Source organism: Gavialis gangeticus, unplaced genomic scaffold, assembly GCF_001723915.1.
Source record: "Gavialis gangeticus isolate Ggan-Ray unplaced genomic scaffold, GavGan_comp1, whole genome shotgun sequence".
Classification (NCBI taxonomy): domain Eukaryota; kingdom Metazoa; phylum Chordata; order Crocodylia; family Gavialidae; genus Gavialis; species Gavialis gangeticus.
This window is the reverse complement of record NW_017729022.1, coordinates 120,718,687-120,733,712: the sequence shown is the minus strand read 5'-3', so window position 1 is coordinate 120,733,712 and position 15,026 is coordinate 120,718,687. Positions and strand designations below refer to the sequence as shown.

The window sequence follows — 15,026 nt, the reverse complement described above, 5'->3', positions numbered from 1 at the left end:
CACAGCAAGACACCCCCGCCCTACTTGTGCATCTTGTCCCCACCCACAGCCCCTGGCCCTGCCGGAGGGAGCCCCCAGATGCCAGGACTATGGGGCCAGGGACCCAAGTCTGCAGTTCCCTGCCCCCAACAGCAGACAGCTGCAGCAGAAGCAGCATGGAGCCTGCTCAGGTGGGGGTAGGGCCAGCCCCTGGCTCCCCCCAGCCCTGCCATAGGGGCCCCCAGCCCTGTACAAGGCCCACTTACCTCAGGCTCCAGGAGCGAAGAGTGAAGCGGAGTGGAGCTGTGGCTGACTGAGAGCCTTAGGTCCCTCCCTTTCCCCCTCCCCCTTCTTCTCTGGGCAGAGCTGAGGGTTTCCTGCTCTGTTTGCAAATAGCTCTTGCAGACTGGAGCTCAACTTGCCTGCAGAGCTGTTTGCAAAAGCAGGGAATCTGCAGTTTTCTCTGGTTTTCCATGGGAAATGGAAAACCAGGATCCCTGGTGATGAGGAATGAGTATGATCCAGTATGAATACTTTTTTGTTTAGCTTATGTCATTTAACCCAGAACCATAAAGAAGTTGGGCTGGAAGGGACTTCTGGAGGTCCAACCCCCTGCTTGAGGCAGGATCATCCCTATCCAAATCATCCCATACAAACCACAGTCTAAACTCTACGTAAGGCTACCATGAACCCTGACAAAACATAGACTTAATACTCTAACCTGCCATAAATAACACAGGGGGATCTTCGCAGCCAATGTCCTGCTTCTATAAAAATGTTTTCAATACATGCTCAAGAGGTTCCTGGTAGAGGGCCAAGCCCACAAGGGCTCTGTGAAATGGCATCGTTCCGTTTCGACTTGAGTTTTGAGGTTTCGACGGAACAGATTTTCGTTTTGAATTTCACTTCAATTCGAAACCACTGTTCTATTTTGCTTCACCCATAGGCTATAATGGGGCAGCTCGAAACAGCCTTTCTCATCCAGCAGGCAGATCGGGGGGCCGCAACCCCTGGAGGCTGTGCCTGTCCTCCCGGGATTGTGGGCCCCCAATCTGCCTGCCAGACGAGGGAGGGAAGCCGGGTGCTGCCGCCTTGGACCAGGGAGCTGGGGAAGGGAACCGAGCCCAATCACTCAGTTCTCCTCCCCAGCACTGGGATCCATTGGGCTGAATTCCCATCCCCAACGCTATGATGATTGGCTTCCCACAGCCTGGTTGTGGGAGGCAGGGAGAGCCAGGGCTGCACTCCTGGCTGAGCCACCTGGGGCACAGAGCCACTGGGAGCGCAGCCCTGGCTTCCCGTCTCCCACCTGCTGGCTACTTCAAAACTTGAAACGTTTCAGCTAGCCTCGTTTTGTTTTGAAGCCCTTCATTTTGATTCGATTTTTACAGTTTCAACAAAACAGTGTTGAACTGAAACAACTGGCAAGAATTTCACACAACCCTAATGCCCACCACTACACAGGAAGGCAAAACCCCCCCACAGTCCATACCAGTCTGACCTTGGGGTAAAATTCCTTCCTGACCCTAAATATGGCAATCATTCTAACCCTGAATAACTAGATACTGCAGTTCCTGTCAATCTATTATCAGTGCTGAGACTATAGTCTGGCTGTTTAGTCCTGCATTCTCTATTGTTGCTGTCAGATATGTCTGAAACAGGCTAATGGGAAACATTAGGCAGTCTTCAGTAAAAGACACCACTCTTGTTCTGCCTGTAGATCCTGCATTAATGAACATGTATTTGCATCTTTTTTTTTCTTCTTTGTAGGCAGCATTCTTGAATACTCCTAGTCAATTTTTTGACTACCTCTACAGCCAAGGAATTGGCACCAAAGTATCTGCATTCTATATTACTTGGGCTCAGTACCTTGGGAATGAAGGTAATATGCAAGAAGCTGGTGCCACTCTTCAAAAAGGTATTCACAACCAGGCAGAACCAATGGAAATGCTGCAGCAGCTGTACAGGTAGTTCTTGTGCTCTTCCTTATTTCCAAGACTCATCTGTCTACTTGCTGGCAAACGCATTTGTTCAAAAAAGTGGTTAAGGAGACAGAGCACTTTACTACCCATACTACTCTCTCCCCATAGCAGGGAAAGATTACTGAATTTCCTTTAAAAGGGTCACACCAGATGAGCATCAGCACTTTCTTAGTGTTCAGTATGTAGTTTTGTGAGTGTCCTTCAATATGTTAGTTATTGAAAGAAAAGTATTGTATCCACAATGAAGACATAACAGGGTCTAGAACTTGATCCTGTCTTGTTTTTAGCAAGCCAAAGAATCAGCCATATGCTATTCTTTATTTTATTGATCTAGTTTTAAAAATACAAAATAAGGATAGCCTGTTTCACATCAAGCATCATATTTTGCAAGCCACTTGTGTTATGGTGCAAACTTGCTGTGTTTAGTATTCAGGAAGATGATATTTGAATTGTAGTGATGATACAGCTCTGCTTCAGTTCTCCCCTGGAGTGTTTGGGTGTTGTTAACCCTTTCTGTAAGCAGAAATATCTCTGTTGACTTCAAGATGCTGTCTTGCTTATACTTCTCCTCTTTGGTTTGTGTGTGTGGGGGGTTTTGTTTGTTTTTTCCCCTTTGTGTTGCCATTCCTGGAATTGGAATATTAAAATAAGGCCTTTATAACTTCACAAGCAAGATCCTAGCAGAGAAGGTTTTAGCAGGAAGTGCATATATTCAACTTAAGGGAGTGGATATGTTGACAATACAGACTCTCTGTTTCTAGCTTCATGTGTTGTAGGTTAAAGAACACCTACCTAAGGAAGAGTGTGCTTCTTCAGATTCAGTATCTGTCTTGAAATCTTTGCTCCAGGTGGCAGTCTACAATGTTCTACCTTTTAGGTTGTAGCCCCCAGTCCCTTCTGCAGTGCCCCAGCTCTCCCTGCCCTGTACTGAAGGCTGCCCCTACTACAGCCTCTGCTTACTCTTGCCACCACATGCCTCTGATTTCCTTCACACCAGCATGGGAAACGGAGGCTGCGCTAGTGAGGGTGAGAGAGCAGCCCTTGCCATGGGGCAGGAAGGGCTGGGGCAGCAGTGGGTGGCCTAGGTGCTGTGAAGCAGATCAGGTGCCCTCCTCTCCTTGTTGTTCACCCGTGTGGCCTAGATCTTGCCCATGGGCTGTAGATTGCTGACTACTGTGCTAGGAGGTTAAAAACTGAAAAATAGTTCACTACTTGATATCTTCTGTGAAGGATGGAATAATACTCATCTGCAGTAATGTAAAATGGGATTGTCCAACTTCTTGCTAATAAGTCTAGATGAAATTGTAGCTGTTTACTTGGGGGAGGACTGAGTTGGCTCATCTCAAAGATGCAACCGTAAGGGGAGGGAAAGAGATGCTCTCCTTTCTCTGCTGAATGAATTTGAACCCTGAATGGAGTAACACCTCCCTGACACTTCTTCCCTGCAGCAGCGTTGCCAGCTTAGATATTTTTGTATGGCACTGCTTCAGTTATGGCCTGTATCTGCCATCCAGCCAGTTGGATGGTGCTGATTACGTACTGGGGAAGGGGAGGAGCAGATATACATAATCTTAAAAGTATCCCAATGGAGAAACTGATCGTTCTCGTTTTTCTGAAATTCAATTTGAATTAGAACCACTGTGAGTATTTAACCAATATGGTGCTTAAGTATGCATATGACTTGAAGCACAAAAGTTGATTCTTCTGTAATTGGACTGCTGGCATGCTTGAAGTAAATATATAAGTATGTGACTGACATTGTTGAATCAGGAACTATAAAAAGAAAGTAGGAGCTGTTGGAGAAAGAAAAAAAATCTGCATTTCCATTCTTCCAAGGCTGTTTTTGTTTCGTATTGTAATTTGCTTCACAAGCATTTCTAATGCATGCAAAATCACAAGTTTTTCCCTCTAAACTAAAACATCATGCTATACAAGAATATATTGTGAAGAGAGGACAGGAAGAGTAACTTAATCTTACATCTCTGCCACAACTTCAGCTATGGCAGCAGTAAATATATGATCTTGTTACCATGCACCCAAGGTGCTCATGACTTCAATGGTATATTTTAAACGTGGCAGTGATGTCTCTCACCAGTCAGATGACTGATAGCGTTCCATGAGAACTGTGGGCTGTGGAATGTCGGCCTCTAAAAATATGGTCATGCAGGATGTGTGCTTATGCAGTGGTAACTCTTGTAACAGGCTTCCCTCTCTGTGAATTCTAGAGTTGTGTTTTTAAGTATGAACATCATACATGGAAGTCTAAGGGATTTTTTCCCCTATTTCTCTGCAATGTAGGCAGTTCCAGAGTTGCATATTTCAGAATTCTCCTCCGCTCCAAGGTAAGGCTAATGAAATATTCAATTATAGCTTCCTTCATGTTAATTTGAATAAATCCAAGATGGTGTTCTAGAAAGCTAAATTTGTATATATAAATAGCCACAACTCTCTTTAGGTGCTCTTTCTCCTAATGTCATGGTTCATTCATCAATGTGTAACCTTGCGTAAGTAAACTGCTAAAGGCTTCCTCTTGTCAGTTAATTGGAAATATTTGCTGTCACTACCCCTTCAGCTTCTAAGGGTTATGCAAGTAAGTATTACCATTATGCAATACAATGCATAAGATTGCAACTGCAACCTTTAAATAAAAGTTATTCAAAAAAAGCTTCCATTCACATCCAATGAAGCTACTGTAGTAAAACAACCAGAACTTGTTTAAGACTTTCTCCCAAGATTTCATATGGGAATGCTCCTGTTGGACGAATAAATGGGAACACTTCCTATCAGTGGGTTTGTAGGTTGAAGAAGAATGGGTGAGAAGCAAAGTTGCAGTTGTAACATGGCATCAGATATGCATCCAAAAATCTAGAGATTCTTTTGTTAAAAAACCTCCATGCTAAAATATGCAGCTCCCTTGACTTGCTAGTTTCAATTGGGTCTCACATAATTGCAATTGAAAAGATAACTCAGGCCATAGGTTTTTCAAGCTAATGATTTTAAGATTGCTTAGTTAGTGGGTCACCTAATTTGAAAAACAGGTTCTTTCTCCCTTCCTTCTCCTTTCGTTTCCTTAGGAGTCCATCTAAGACTCACAGGTGAGCACTTTACTCAATCTGGATTTTTCCTACATATAGTAAAGACTGTGTTTTTGTTATGTAGCTTATACACTGACCAACTGTATTGTGTCCTTTAGTATCTGCTACTCAGCCTCTTCAGAATTCCCAGTCTACAAATCAAATATCTCCTCCAAAAGATGTCCCTGACCCTGGTGATCAAGCATGTGTCATCAAAAATCAGGTAATTATAATAAAATATTTATATTTGAGAGAGATTTTTGGCTTGTTTTAGTGGTCATGCCTTGAGTATGTAAATATGGGCTCAGGACTCCAAAGTCTGGGGATCACAAATTCCTTTTAGGACCTTAAAAAACACCTATTGGATAGAGAAATTGTATTCCATATTGTGAAAGTTCCCTAAGTTAAACCTTCCAGTAAACATGCTATTTAGTATATATGGGTAGTAATAATGTCTTCAGTATATTTAATGAGCACCAAAACAGAAACAAGCCCCCTTAACTCCTGAATTTTCAAGTATCAGAAATACCAGCGAGCAGGCTGCATGCTTTTTTATACTTTCACCAGTTATATTGATCTTTTGCCATCTTGGAATTGCGGTCTTGTGATCTTTTAATGTGTGAATTTTTTGAAGTGTTGATAGACTGGACAGGGTGCAGGAAGAGCTACAAGAATGAAATGGGATGTGTAAAAACTTCCATAGAGTGAAAACTAAAAAAAATTCTACCTATTTACTCAAAAACATTTAGGGAGTGATTTATTCCTGGTCCACAAGTACCTATGTGGAAAAGCTGTTAGAAGGCTTAACTCATCAGGCAAAGGCATAACAGGACCCAGTGGCAATGAGCCTGAAGTAGACAATTTCAGATTTAGATTAGGAATATGGTGTTATGAGCATGACTTATCATTTAGATCAGTGGTGCTTACCCTGTGGCCTGAAGGCTGGGCCATACCCAGCCCCTGAAGCGGCTGGATCTGGCTCACACGATAGGGGATCAGTGAGTAGGAACCAGCCCCGCCTGGCACATCCCCTGTCGTGCACTTCACTGCTGATCAGCTCCACAGTCTCACTTTGTCTCTCTCTTTCCCCCTACTCCCCCTGGAGGTGAGTGCTGGTCTGCAATGCAGCTGAGTTGCAAGGACTCAGCCCACTGCTGTAAAAGGCTGAGCACCACTGCATTACGTGAATTCATGAAAGGATGCGGATATAGTGGATTCTCCATCATTTGGAGTCTTCAGATCAAGACAGGATGCCCTAAAACTGCTCTAACTAAGCCACAAGGCATGGGTTTGCTTGAATCGGAGTGAAATTATCTGGCCACTTTTATATAGGAAGTTAGGCTATATGATGATTATGGCACCTTCTGCCCTTCAGTCTGTGAAATGGCCAAGTGTCTTCCTTAAGTTCAGGATGATCTGTAACCTGCCCTAGTAACCTGAATGAGTATTTCATGTTTATTTTTGGGGTGTGTGACTTTGTATAGGCAACAGTGAATCCAATCTATCCTTTTGTTGCTCATTTAGCTTGATATAAGGCCCTCTGTCACTTTTTGGTTTTGACTAACCTGAACTTGTTGAGTTTTGCTGTGGCACTGATTTCATAGATTTCCTTCTCTTCCCTTTTAAATCATTAACTGGTAGCTAGTGACACCTCATTAACTTGTTGCTATGATTTTGAAAATTGTTCTTGTTTCTGTTTTGTCTTATGTTTTGGCTTGTTTTAGGGTTGGCAAGCTACTCAGTTAATTGACTGGTCATATAATGCCAATTGACTGGTCAGTTGACTGTCTTATTTGACTGCAGTAAACAATTGTCAAATATTCAGTGAAGCCAAGGATGTCTTTTTGTAAGGGGGTGCCCTACCTTCTTTATTGCATTTTACTGTCAGGAGGACTATACACACCTTGCCTCAGTCCTGCAGAAGTCAGGCTATATATACACACTCCATTTACGAGCAGGCACCCATTGCCCAGTTTCTCTTGAGCTCTCTCAGCCCTTTTTTTTCCTTCCCCCAGTAAGACACATGGGGCTGCAGGAGCTCCTCTGTACTGAAGAAAGAACCAAAGCCAGCATAGAAAATTTTCTTGTGTTGGCTAGTTTTTGTTTTTTATAGTTACTGTGTATGTTGCAATTGTCTCTTTAATTGGTAACTGTTCAGGTGACCATGGAGTTTTGAGATAAAAGCCAAGGGAAAGAAAAACTGCTCAGTCATGAATATTACTTACATTTAAACTTACCTAACATTGATAGTTATAAAAATTCGTTATAGTGTTTGGTTTTTTTTTAGTCTGCAATTCAGCTGTTTCACAATAACAGTTAACTAACTGTTTGTAATTAGCACAAATATCTAACCTAGTGAAGATTAAAGTCTCTCGTCACTGTTCTAATAAATTAATGCTTAAAATACATGACTATTATTTGATCGTATTTGACCAATCAGTTACCCAATCCTAGTGGTACTTTCTCATATATGACTAGTTGCCTTAATGGTTTCTCATGAAAGACTTTCTCACAGTTCTCCTTTTTATTGTCTCCTTTAACAAGGAGACTATGATGCAGCCAAACTTGTGCTTTGTGGCTGGACAGTTTTAAAATATCCCCAAATCATATTATAAAGGTCCAGAAGCATAACAGTGATTTCTATGCCCTTATACAAATAATGTGACCTCAAATAGCACCTGTTGTATTCTGGGTTAAATTATTTGCTACTTTTGCAAGATCCTCTGGACTATAAAATGAATTTGAATTCAAATGGAATAATCACTCTTATTAAAAAAGCCTTTGTTCTTTAGGATTCAGTGTCAAAGAGGAAAGGTAGCAGGAGGGCTGGGAAGCCCTCCTGACTTAAGAGGAACATTGCGGTCCTCTTTAAAAAAGAAAAAAAGAGGTGTACACACAGTGGAACCTACAGACAGTCCTCAAGGAGGACTATACTTTAGTAGCCAGCACTTGTAGGGAAATAACCAGGAAAGCCGAGGCGGCGACTGAGTCTAGGTTAGCTAGGGGAGTCAAGGACAGTAAGTTCTTCTTTAGGTATGTAGGCAGTAGAAGGAAAACAAATGGAAGTGTGGAACCTCTGCTTAACACCTCGAGACAACTGGTAACTGACATTCAGGACAAAACTGAACTCCTAAATGCCCACTTTGCTTCGGTATTTCACCAGACCATGGGGAAAGTCAAGCGAGATAAGGCTCATAGGGGGCATGCTGGGACTGACAGCCTCCCCACTGTGGATGCTGAGCGGGTGCGATACCAACTAGAAAAGCTAGACATTTATAAGCCAGCAGGACTGGATGGACTCCATCTGAGAGTGCTGAAGTTGCTGGCTGAGGTTATTGCGCAACCCCTGGCAAGGCTCTTTCAGAATTTGTGGCATATGGGGAGATCCCTGAGGATTAGAAGAGGGCCATCTTCAGGAAGCGGAAGAGGGAGGACCTGGGCAACTATAGGCCAATCAGCCTAACCTCTTTTCCAGGATTTTCCCTGGGATAGCTCCTTAAAGAATCTGTGCGCAATATGCTTGCAGAAGGTAAGATTCTGAACAACAGCCAGCATGGCTTTGTTGTGAGTGGGTCTTGTCTTACCAATCTCATCTCCTTCTATAACCAGGTCTCTCGCCACCTGGACATGGGAGACAAGGTAGATGTTATATACCTAGACTTCCAAAAGGCTTTTGATCTAGTATCCCACAATAACCGTGTGGGAAAACTGGAAAATTGTGGGCTCAGCTGCTCGATGGTTCAGCGGGTGGGAAACTGGCTATAGGGTAGGACCCAGGGAGTTCCCATGGGTGGATCCGTGTCGCCTTGGCATGAAGTGGCCAGTGGTGTCTCTCAGGGGTCTGTGCTTGGACCGGTGCTTTTCAACCTCTTTATCAATTATTTGGATGGGGGAGTGAAAAGCTCGCTGGCCAAGTTTGTGGATGACACCGGTTATGGGGAAGTGTGGCCACGCCAGAAGATCAATAGCTGATACAAGTGGACCTGGACAGGCTAGGGAGTTGGGCAGACTGAAACCAGATGAAGTTTAATACTTCCTAGTGTAAGGTGCTCCACCTGGGGGTAAATAACCCTCAATACACATACAGGCTTGGAGGAGATGGACTAGAAGGCTCAGAGGGTTGGACTAGAAGATCTACAAGGTCCCTTCCGACCCTACTTCTATGAATCTGTGAGACGGCTTGACCTGTACCGTGGCTGAATGGGACCCTAGGGGTAATGATTGACCACCACGTGAACATGAGCCGTCAGAGTGATGTGGTGGCCAGCAGGGCAAACAACATGCTGGCATGCATCAACTGATGCATCTTGTGTAAAACTAAGGAAGTGATACTCCCGCTGTACTCAGCACTGGTGAGACCACAATTGGAGTACTGCATCCAGTTCTGGGTACCGCACTTCAATAAGGACATGGAAAAACTTGAGAGGATCCAGAAAAGAGCCACCCGTACGATCAGGGACTTGCAAGGCAAGCCATACAAGGAAAGGCTGAGGGACCTGTGCCTCTTTAGCCTAAAGAAGAGAAGGTTGAGAGGGGACTTGATAGCAGCTTACTGCTGTATCAGATGAGTGCATCAGGAGCTCATTGAACAACTGTTCCCTAGGGCACACCCGGAGAAGACCAGGACCAATGGATACAAACTCCTGGAAGGCCGCTTCAGGCTTATTACCTTGAAAAACTCCTTCACAGTCAGGGTGTCCAGACTGGAATAAACTCTCTCCAGAGGTGGTGCAGCCACCTACCCTGGGGTTTCTAAGAGGAGACTGGACAGTTACCTCCCTGGGGTCACTTGACCTTAATTGTCTTCCTGCCTAGAGCAGGGGGACTGGACCCGATCTGCAAGGTCCCTTCCAGCCCCCAACAATATATGAAATGCTGGGATGAGAAACATTGGAATGATTAGATGAAACTTCACCCAAATTGGACAGTGTGATCTACACTATTGTCTAAAGCTAGTCTGTATTATAATGGGCTTGGTGCTATCTGCACTGATCAGCAAGTTATGCTGGAACATAACTGAGGACCAGGGATCCTGGTTTTCCCTGATTATTTGAAAATTTGCAGTTGTGTTTTTTTTAAAAATTGCAAATTCTCTGATTTTTAAAAACCCCAAAATCCATTATTAAAATGGAAGGCCCCTCCAGTCCTGCCAAAAGGGCCCCCCAACTGCCAGAGCTACAGGGCCAGGGACCTGGATCTACAGCTCCCTCTCCTTAGCAGGAGGCGGGGGCTGCTGCAGCGGAGCAGAGCATGGAGCCCGACTCTCCCCACCCACCCTGCCTGCAGGGGGTGGGGTGGGCAGCAGCTCCCCGCTGCTCTGCGCACTCCCAGGGGGCAGTGGGGGATCTGTGCCACCCTGATCTGTGTGTGGTATGGGTGCACGCTGCCTGTTGAGGCACAGGTTGCTGCCCTGCTGCCCTCCCCTGGGGCCTCTGCAGCCCAGTGGGTGCAACCTGGCGCTGCAGGGCAGAGCGGAGTCATGTAGGGATCTCCTTGCTGCTGCAAGCTCCACACTGCCCTGGAGACATGTACCCTGTGAGCATGGTGGCAGTGAAGGGCACAACCTCATGCTGCTGCCATGCATTCAGGGGGTGTGTCGTTGCCAGGGCAGCACAGAGCTCACGGCATCAAGGAGATCCCTGTATGGCTCTGCTGTTCTCTGCAAACCTGAATCACATCTGCTGGGCTGCAGAGGCCCTTGCGGGGTGGGGGTGAGGGCAGCAGGGTGGGGAGCCTGAGCCCCACGGCAGGCAGCCCACGCCTGCCCTCACCCTGCACACAGATCTAGGGGGCACAGGTCCCTCCCCCCCGGGAGTGCGCAGAGCAGTGGGGAGTTGGCACCCCCCACTCCCTGGATAAGCTGCCTGCAACCTAGTCCATGCCTTGCTGCTCAGCCCCTGGGTCTTGCTGCCACTGGTGCCTTGTCATCTTTGACAGGCAGCCACGCACAGATGAAAATACATTTTCTAAATTTTTTTTAGGGACCCTGTGGGCCGAATAGAAAGGGCTGGCTGGCCATATCTGGCCCACAGGCTACATGTTGCCTGCCCCTGCGCTATGCTGTTTTATTCATATGGTTCAGTTTGAGAATGTAACTAGTAATGTAGCTTGCTTCTACCTACAGTGCTAAACTAGGCCATTTTTCATGTTGGCCTGGAATGCTGTGTGCAGGGATGTCAAATATGGCCTGCAGGCCAGTGCTGGCTCATAGAGCCCTGTGATCTGGCTCATGGGCCTCAGCCCGATGTGGTCTTGTGTGGGCTGAACCTAACACAGGGGAGCACTGCTTGTGGTGCCCCGCTGGGATGTCCCTATGTGCTGGTTCTGGTGTATGGTTCTGTAGACTAGATGATACCTTGGGAGTTGTCCCACTGTGATTGGAAAAGGGCAAACAGCGCCCATCTTTAAGAAAGGGAAAAAGGAAGGATCCAGGGACCTACAAACCAGTCAGTCTTGCCTCAGTCCCTGGAAAAATGATGGAGTAGATCCTCAAGGAATCCATTTCTAAGCCGTTGGAGGAAAAAAGTTGATTAGGAACAGTTAGCATAGATTCACTAGGGGAAAGTAATGCCTGACCAACCTGATTACCTTCTATGATGAGATGACTGGCTCTGTGGATGCAGGGAGAACGGTGGATGTGGTGTACCTTGATTTTAGCAAGTCTTTTGATACAGTCTCCCACAATGTTCTTGCAGGCAAGCTAAGGAAGTACAGGCTGGATGAATGGACTGTAAGGTGGATAGAAAACTGACTGAAGCATCAGGCTTAGAGAGTAGTACTCAATGGCTCAATGTTTGGTTGGCAGCCGGTATCAAGGGGAGAGCACCAGAGGTCAGTCCTAGAGCCAATTTTGTTCAGTGTCTTCATCAATGACCTGGAAGATGGCATAGAGTGCACCCTCAGCAAGTTTGCAGATGACACTGAACTGGGGAGAGCAGCAGATACACTAGAGGGTAGGGCTAGGATTCAGAGTGACCTAGACAAGTTGGAGGATTGGGCCAAAAGGAATCTCCTGAGTTTGATCAAGGACAAGTGCAAAGTTCTGAACTTCGGATGGAACAATCCCATGCATCAGGACAGGCTGGGGACTGACAGCAGGAGCTGCCCTCACCCTCCCTGTCCCCTAGATGAGATGCTGGCTTCATTCCACACCCCTCCCCACCTCGACTGTGCAGTGCCTGCCTCTGCTGGTTCCCCTGCCCCAGCCCCACCCCCTCCTTCACCCTGGGGGCTTCGATCTGCTCCCACATGCTCTTTCCCTCGCAACAGACTTACCAGCCAAACACTGCTCTCCAAGCTGCCAGGTTCCATATGGAAAGTCGGATCGGTATTGGCTGATATGACTGGTCAATAATCGGCCATTGGTATCACGCCAAAAAATCTTTATTGGTGCACCCCTGATAAATTGGCAAGGAGTTAAGGGGTGAGTAGCAAGTCTAGTACAAGGGCAGGAGAGCAGCCTTTGGTACAGAGCAAGGTGGGGGCTGGAACAGCAACAGCAGGCTAGAAGCAAACCTGCCTTTAGACCCAGCTGCCTTATTGTGGCCTGCCACTCTTTAAAACAGGGGCAAGCAAAATACGGCCCACAAGCTAAATCTGGCCTGCCAGACCATTCTATCCAGCCTGCAGGACCCCTAAAACATTTAAAAAATTACTATTTATTCGTCTCTGGTTGCCTGTCAAAGATGACAGGAGCCAGGGGCAATAGGACGCAGGGGGAGCCAGCAAGAGGACCAAGCAGCCCAGAATTGAGGCCTGCCTCGCCACACCCTGCCCAACTGGAAGCTTCTGCCTAGAGGCCTGGGAGCATGGGGCTGTTCCCACCTCCTTGCGCCCAAGAGGGAAATTCAGATAAAAGTGGGGGAGGGAGGCAGGGGAGGACTGTGGGCTGAGCAAGTTCTCAGGGCTGGGCAAGGCCAGCTTCTGCCAAGTCCTACAGTTGTGGCCATGCAGCTGGGAACCATGTGGTGCTGAAGCACCGTAGCAGCAGGCAGGAAAGTGGTGAAAGCAACAGCAGACAGGAGGAGCACAGCGACAGCCAGCCAGAAGCGCGGGGCCCATTCTGGTGCACTGGGCCCAGAGTGGAGCAGCAGGAGTGCAGAGCTCAGGCTCTATGGGAGGGCTCTATGGAGCTGGACTGGGATGCACCAGCAACGAGAGCGGGGAGACAGCCTGGCTCCGTAGAGTATCTGCCAGCCTCACCCTGCGCTCCTGCCACCCCACTCTGGGCCCCTGTCAGCTCTGGGACACCAATGTAGGCCTATGCTCCCACCCAGCTGTTGCTGCGCTCCTGCACACCCACTCACTGCCACTCCCCACCACCGCCTGCTGCTTTCAGCACTTCCCTGCTGACTCACCGGCCACTCCGGCACCATGTGGCTCCCAGCTGCATATCTAGAAGGCACGCGGGGCCTGAGCAATGAGGGAGGAACAGAGTATGTTGGGGTGAGGGGGTGCGACGAGTCCTACACATACCCCACCATACACATGCACCCACATCCTTCACACACCCCAGCCACCCTCCCCTCTGCTCGTCCTTCTGTCTCAGTAGGTCAGGCACTGGATGAGAGGGTGCCACTGAGGGTCACACTTCACTGCCTTTTATTGCTTTCTGGCAGACTTGTGTGATCCCCCAGCATCATCTTGACTACCCAATCCAGAGGTTGCTGTCCCATGTGGGTCTTGAGTAGTACCTGACAGCTGTTAGTCACAGGGGTCTCTGCCTGCTGGTACCTGAAGGTTCGCGAGTCCACCCTTAACTTATTGACTTAATGCCTGTGTTTTCATGGGTTACAGGAATAGTCCATAGGGTGAGTGCCCAGTTCCAGGAATCAATTCTTTAGCCTGATTAGCTTAAAATGGAGTTCATTTGGCTAGGCTATTGTCTGCTGATGATCATCATTCACTCGTATTCAGTCAACATATTTTATCACTTTACAATTACAGTTTCAATGCAGTTTTAACTGGTCCAGGGTGTAACTTCATTCTACAGCGAGTACATCCCTTAAGAGTTTAAAAGTATAAAATATGAAATGCCAGGGTAAAGACGAGACAGATGAAATATGAAAGAAAATGCACTGTGAGAAATATATAAAAATGCAATGTGAGGCAGTGAGGATCAAAGGCTACTGGGGATAGTAAGTGAATTAGCACCAGGATATATTTACAGTCTTTGCAGTGGATATTTTAGTTCTTTTGTTTTCTTTATTGACACTCAGCTTAATCAATATGTAGATGTAGTTTCTAGGTTTCTCCTACAGAAAGCCACTTCAGCTTTCTGGCTTGCTCTGAGCCTTGCCACACCCATGCAATGAGTGTGCTAGGTCTCTGCCAATACTGAGAAGGAAAAGAAATGCACAAAGTGGGGGTGGGGGAAGGTTGCAGGCAAGAAGGGACTTTTGTTATATCAGTGTCCAGAAGGGAAATGTACAAAGGGGGTTTTCTGCTACACTTCTGGTCACAAGATGAAGACCAGAGATCAGGGCACCTGTCAAGAGGTGGAGCTACCCATGCAGCCTTGACAGTTTACCAAAACTCGGTAAGTGGCCCTCCAGCTGAAATAATTGCCCACCCCTGCCTTAAAGGTTGCCGGCCCCTGGCCTCTCTTACTTTCATAGTTTACAGGGTCTGAAGGGACCTGAGCAGATCATAGACTCTGACCCTCTGCCATGGTAGGAAAGAGTACTGGGGTCAAATGACCCCAGCAAGGTGTACATCCAGCCTCCTCTTAAAGACCCCCAGGGTAGGAGCCAGCACCACTTCACTTGGAAGTTGGTTCCAGATCCTAGCCGCCCTGACAGTGAAGTAGCGCCTCCTGATATCTAGCCTAAATATACCGCCTGCCAGCTTGTGACCATTATTCCTAGTCACTAGTCACTCGTGGTAGTGCTAAGGGGAACAGGGACCCCCCCAATGCCTGCTGGTCACCCCTGACTAGTTTGTAACAGCCTACTAGATCCCCCCCTCAGCCTTCTCTTGTGGAGGCTGAACA

General features: G+C 46.9%; 1 protein-coding gene across 1 annotated transcript in view; it reads left to right on the top strand.

Moving 5' to 3' along the window:
- BUB1 (BUB1 mitotic checkpoint serine/threonine kinase) overlaps positions 1-15,026 on the top strand; it is a 70,723-nt gene that overhangs the window by 9,859 nt on the left and 45,838 nt on the right. Inside the window, exons 4-6 of the mRNA XM_019515867.1 lie at positions 1,750-1,946; positions 4,260-4,303; positions 5,155-5,258. Coding sequence (XP_019371412.1) covers positions 1,750-1,946; positions 4,260-4,303; positions 5,155-5,258 — 345 coding nt within the window. The remainder of the gene's footprint in view (positions 1-1,749; positions 1,947-4,259; positions 4,304-5,154; positions 5,259-15,026) is intronic.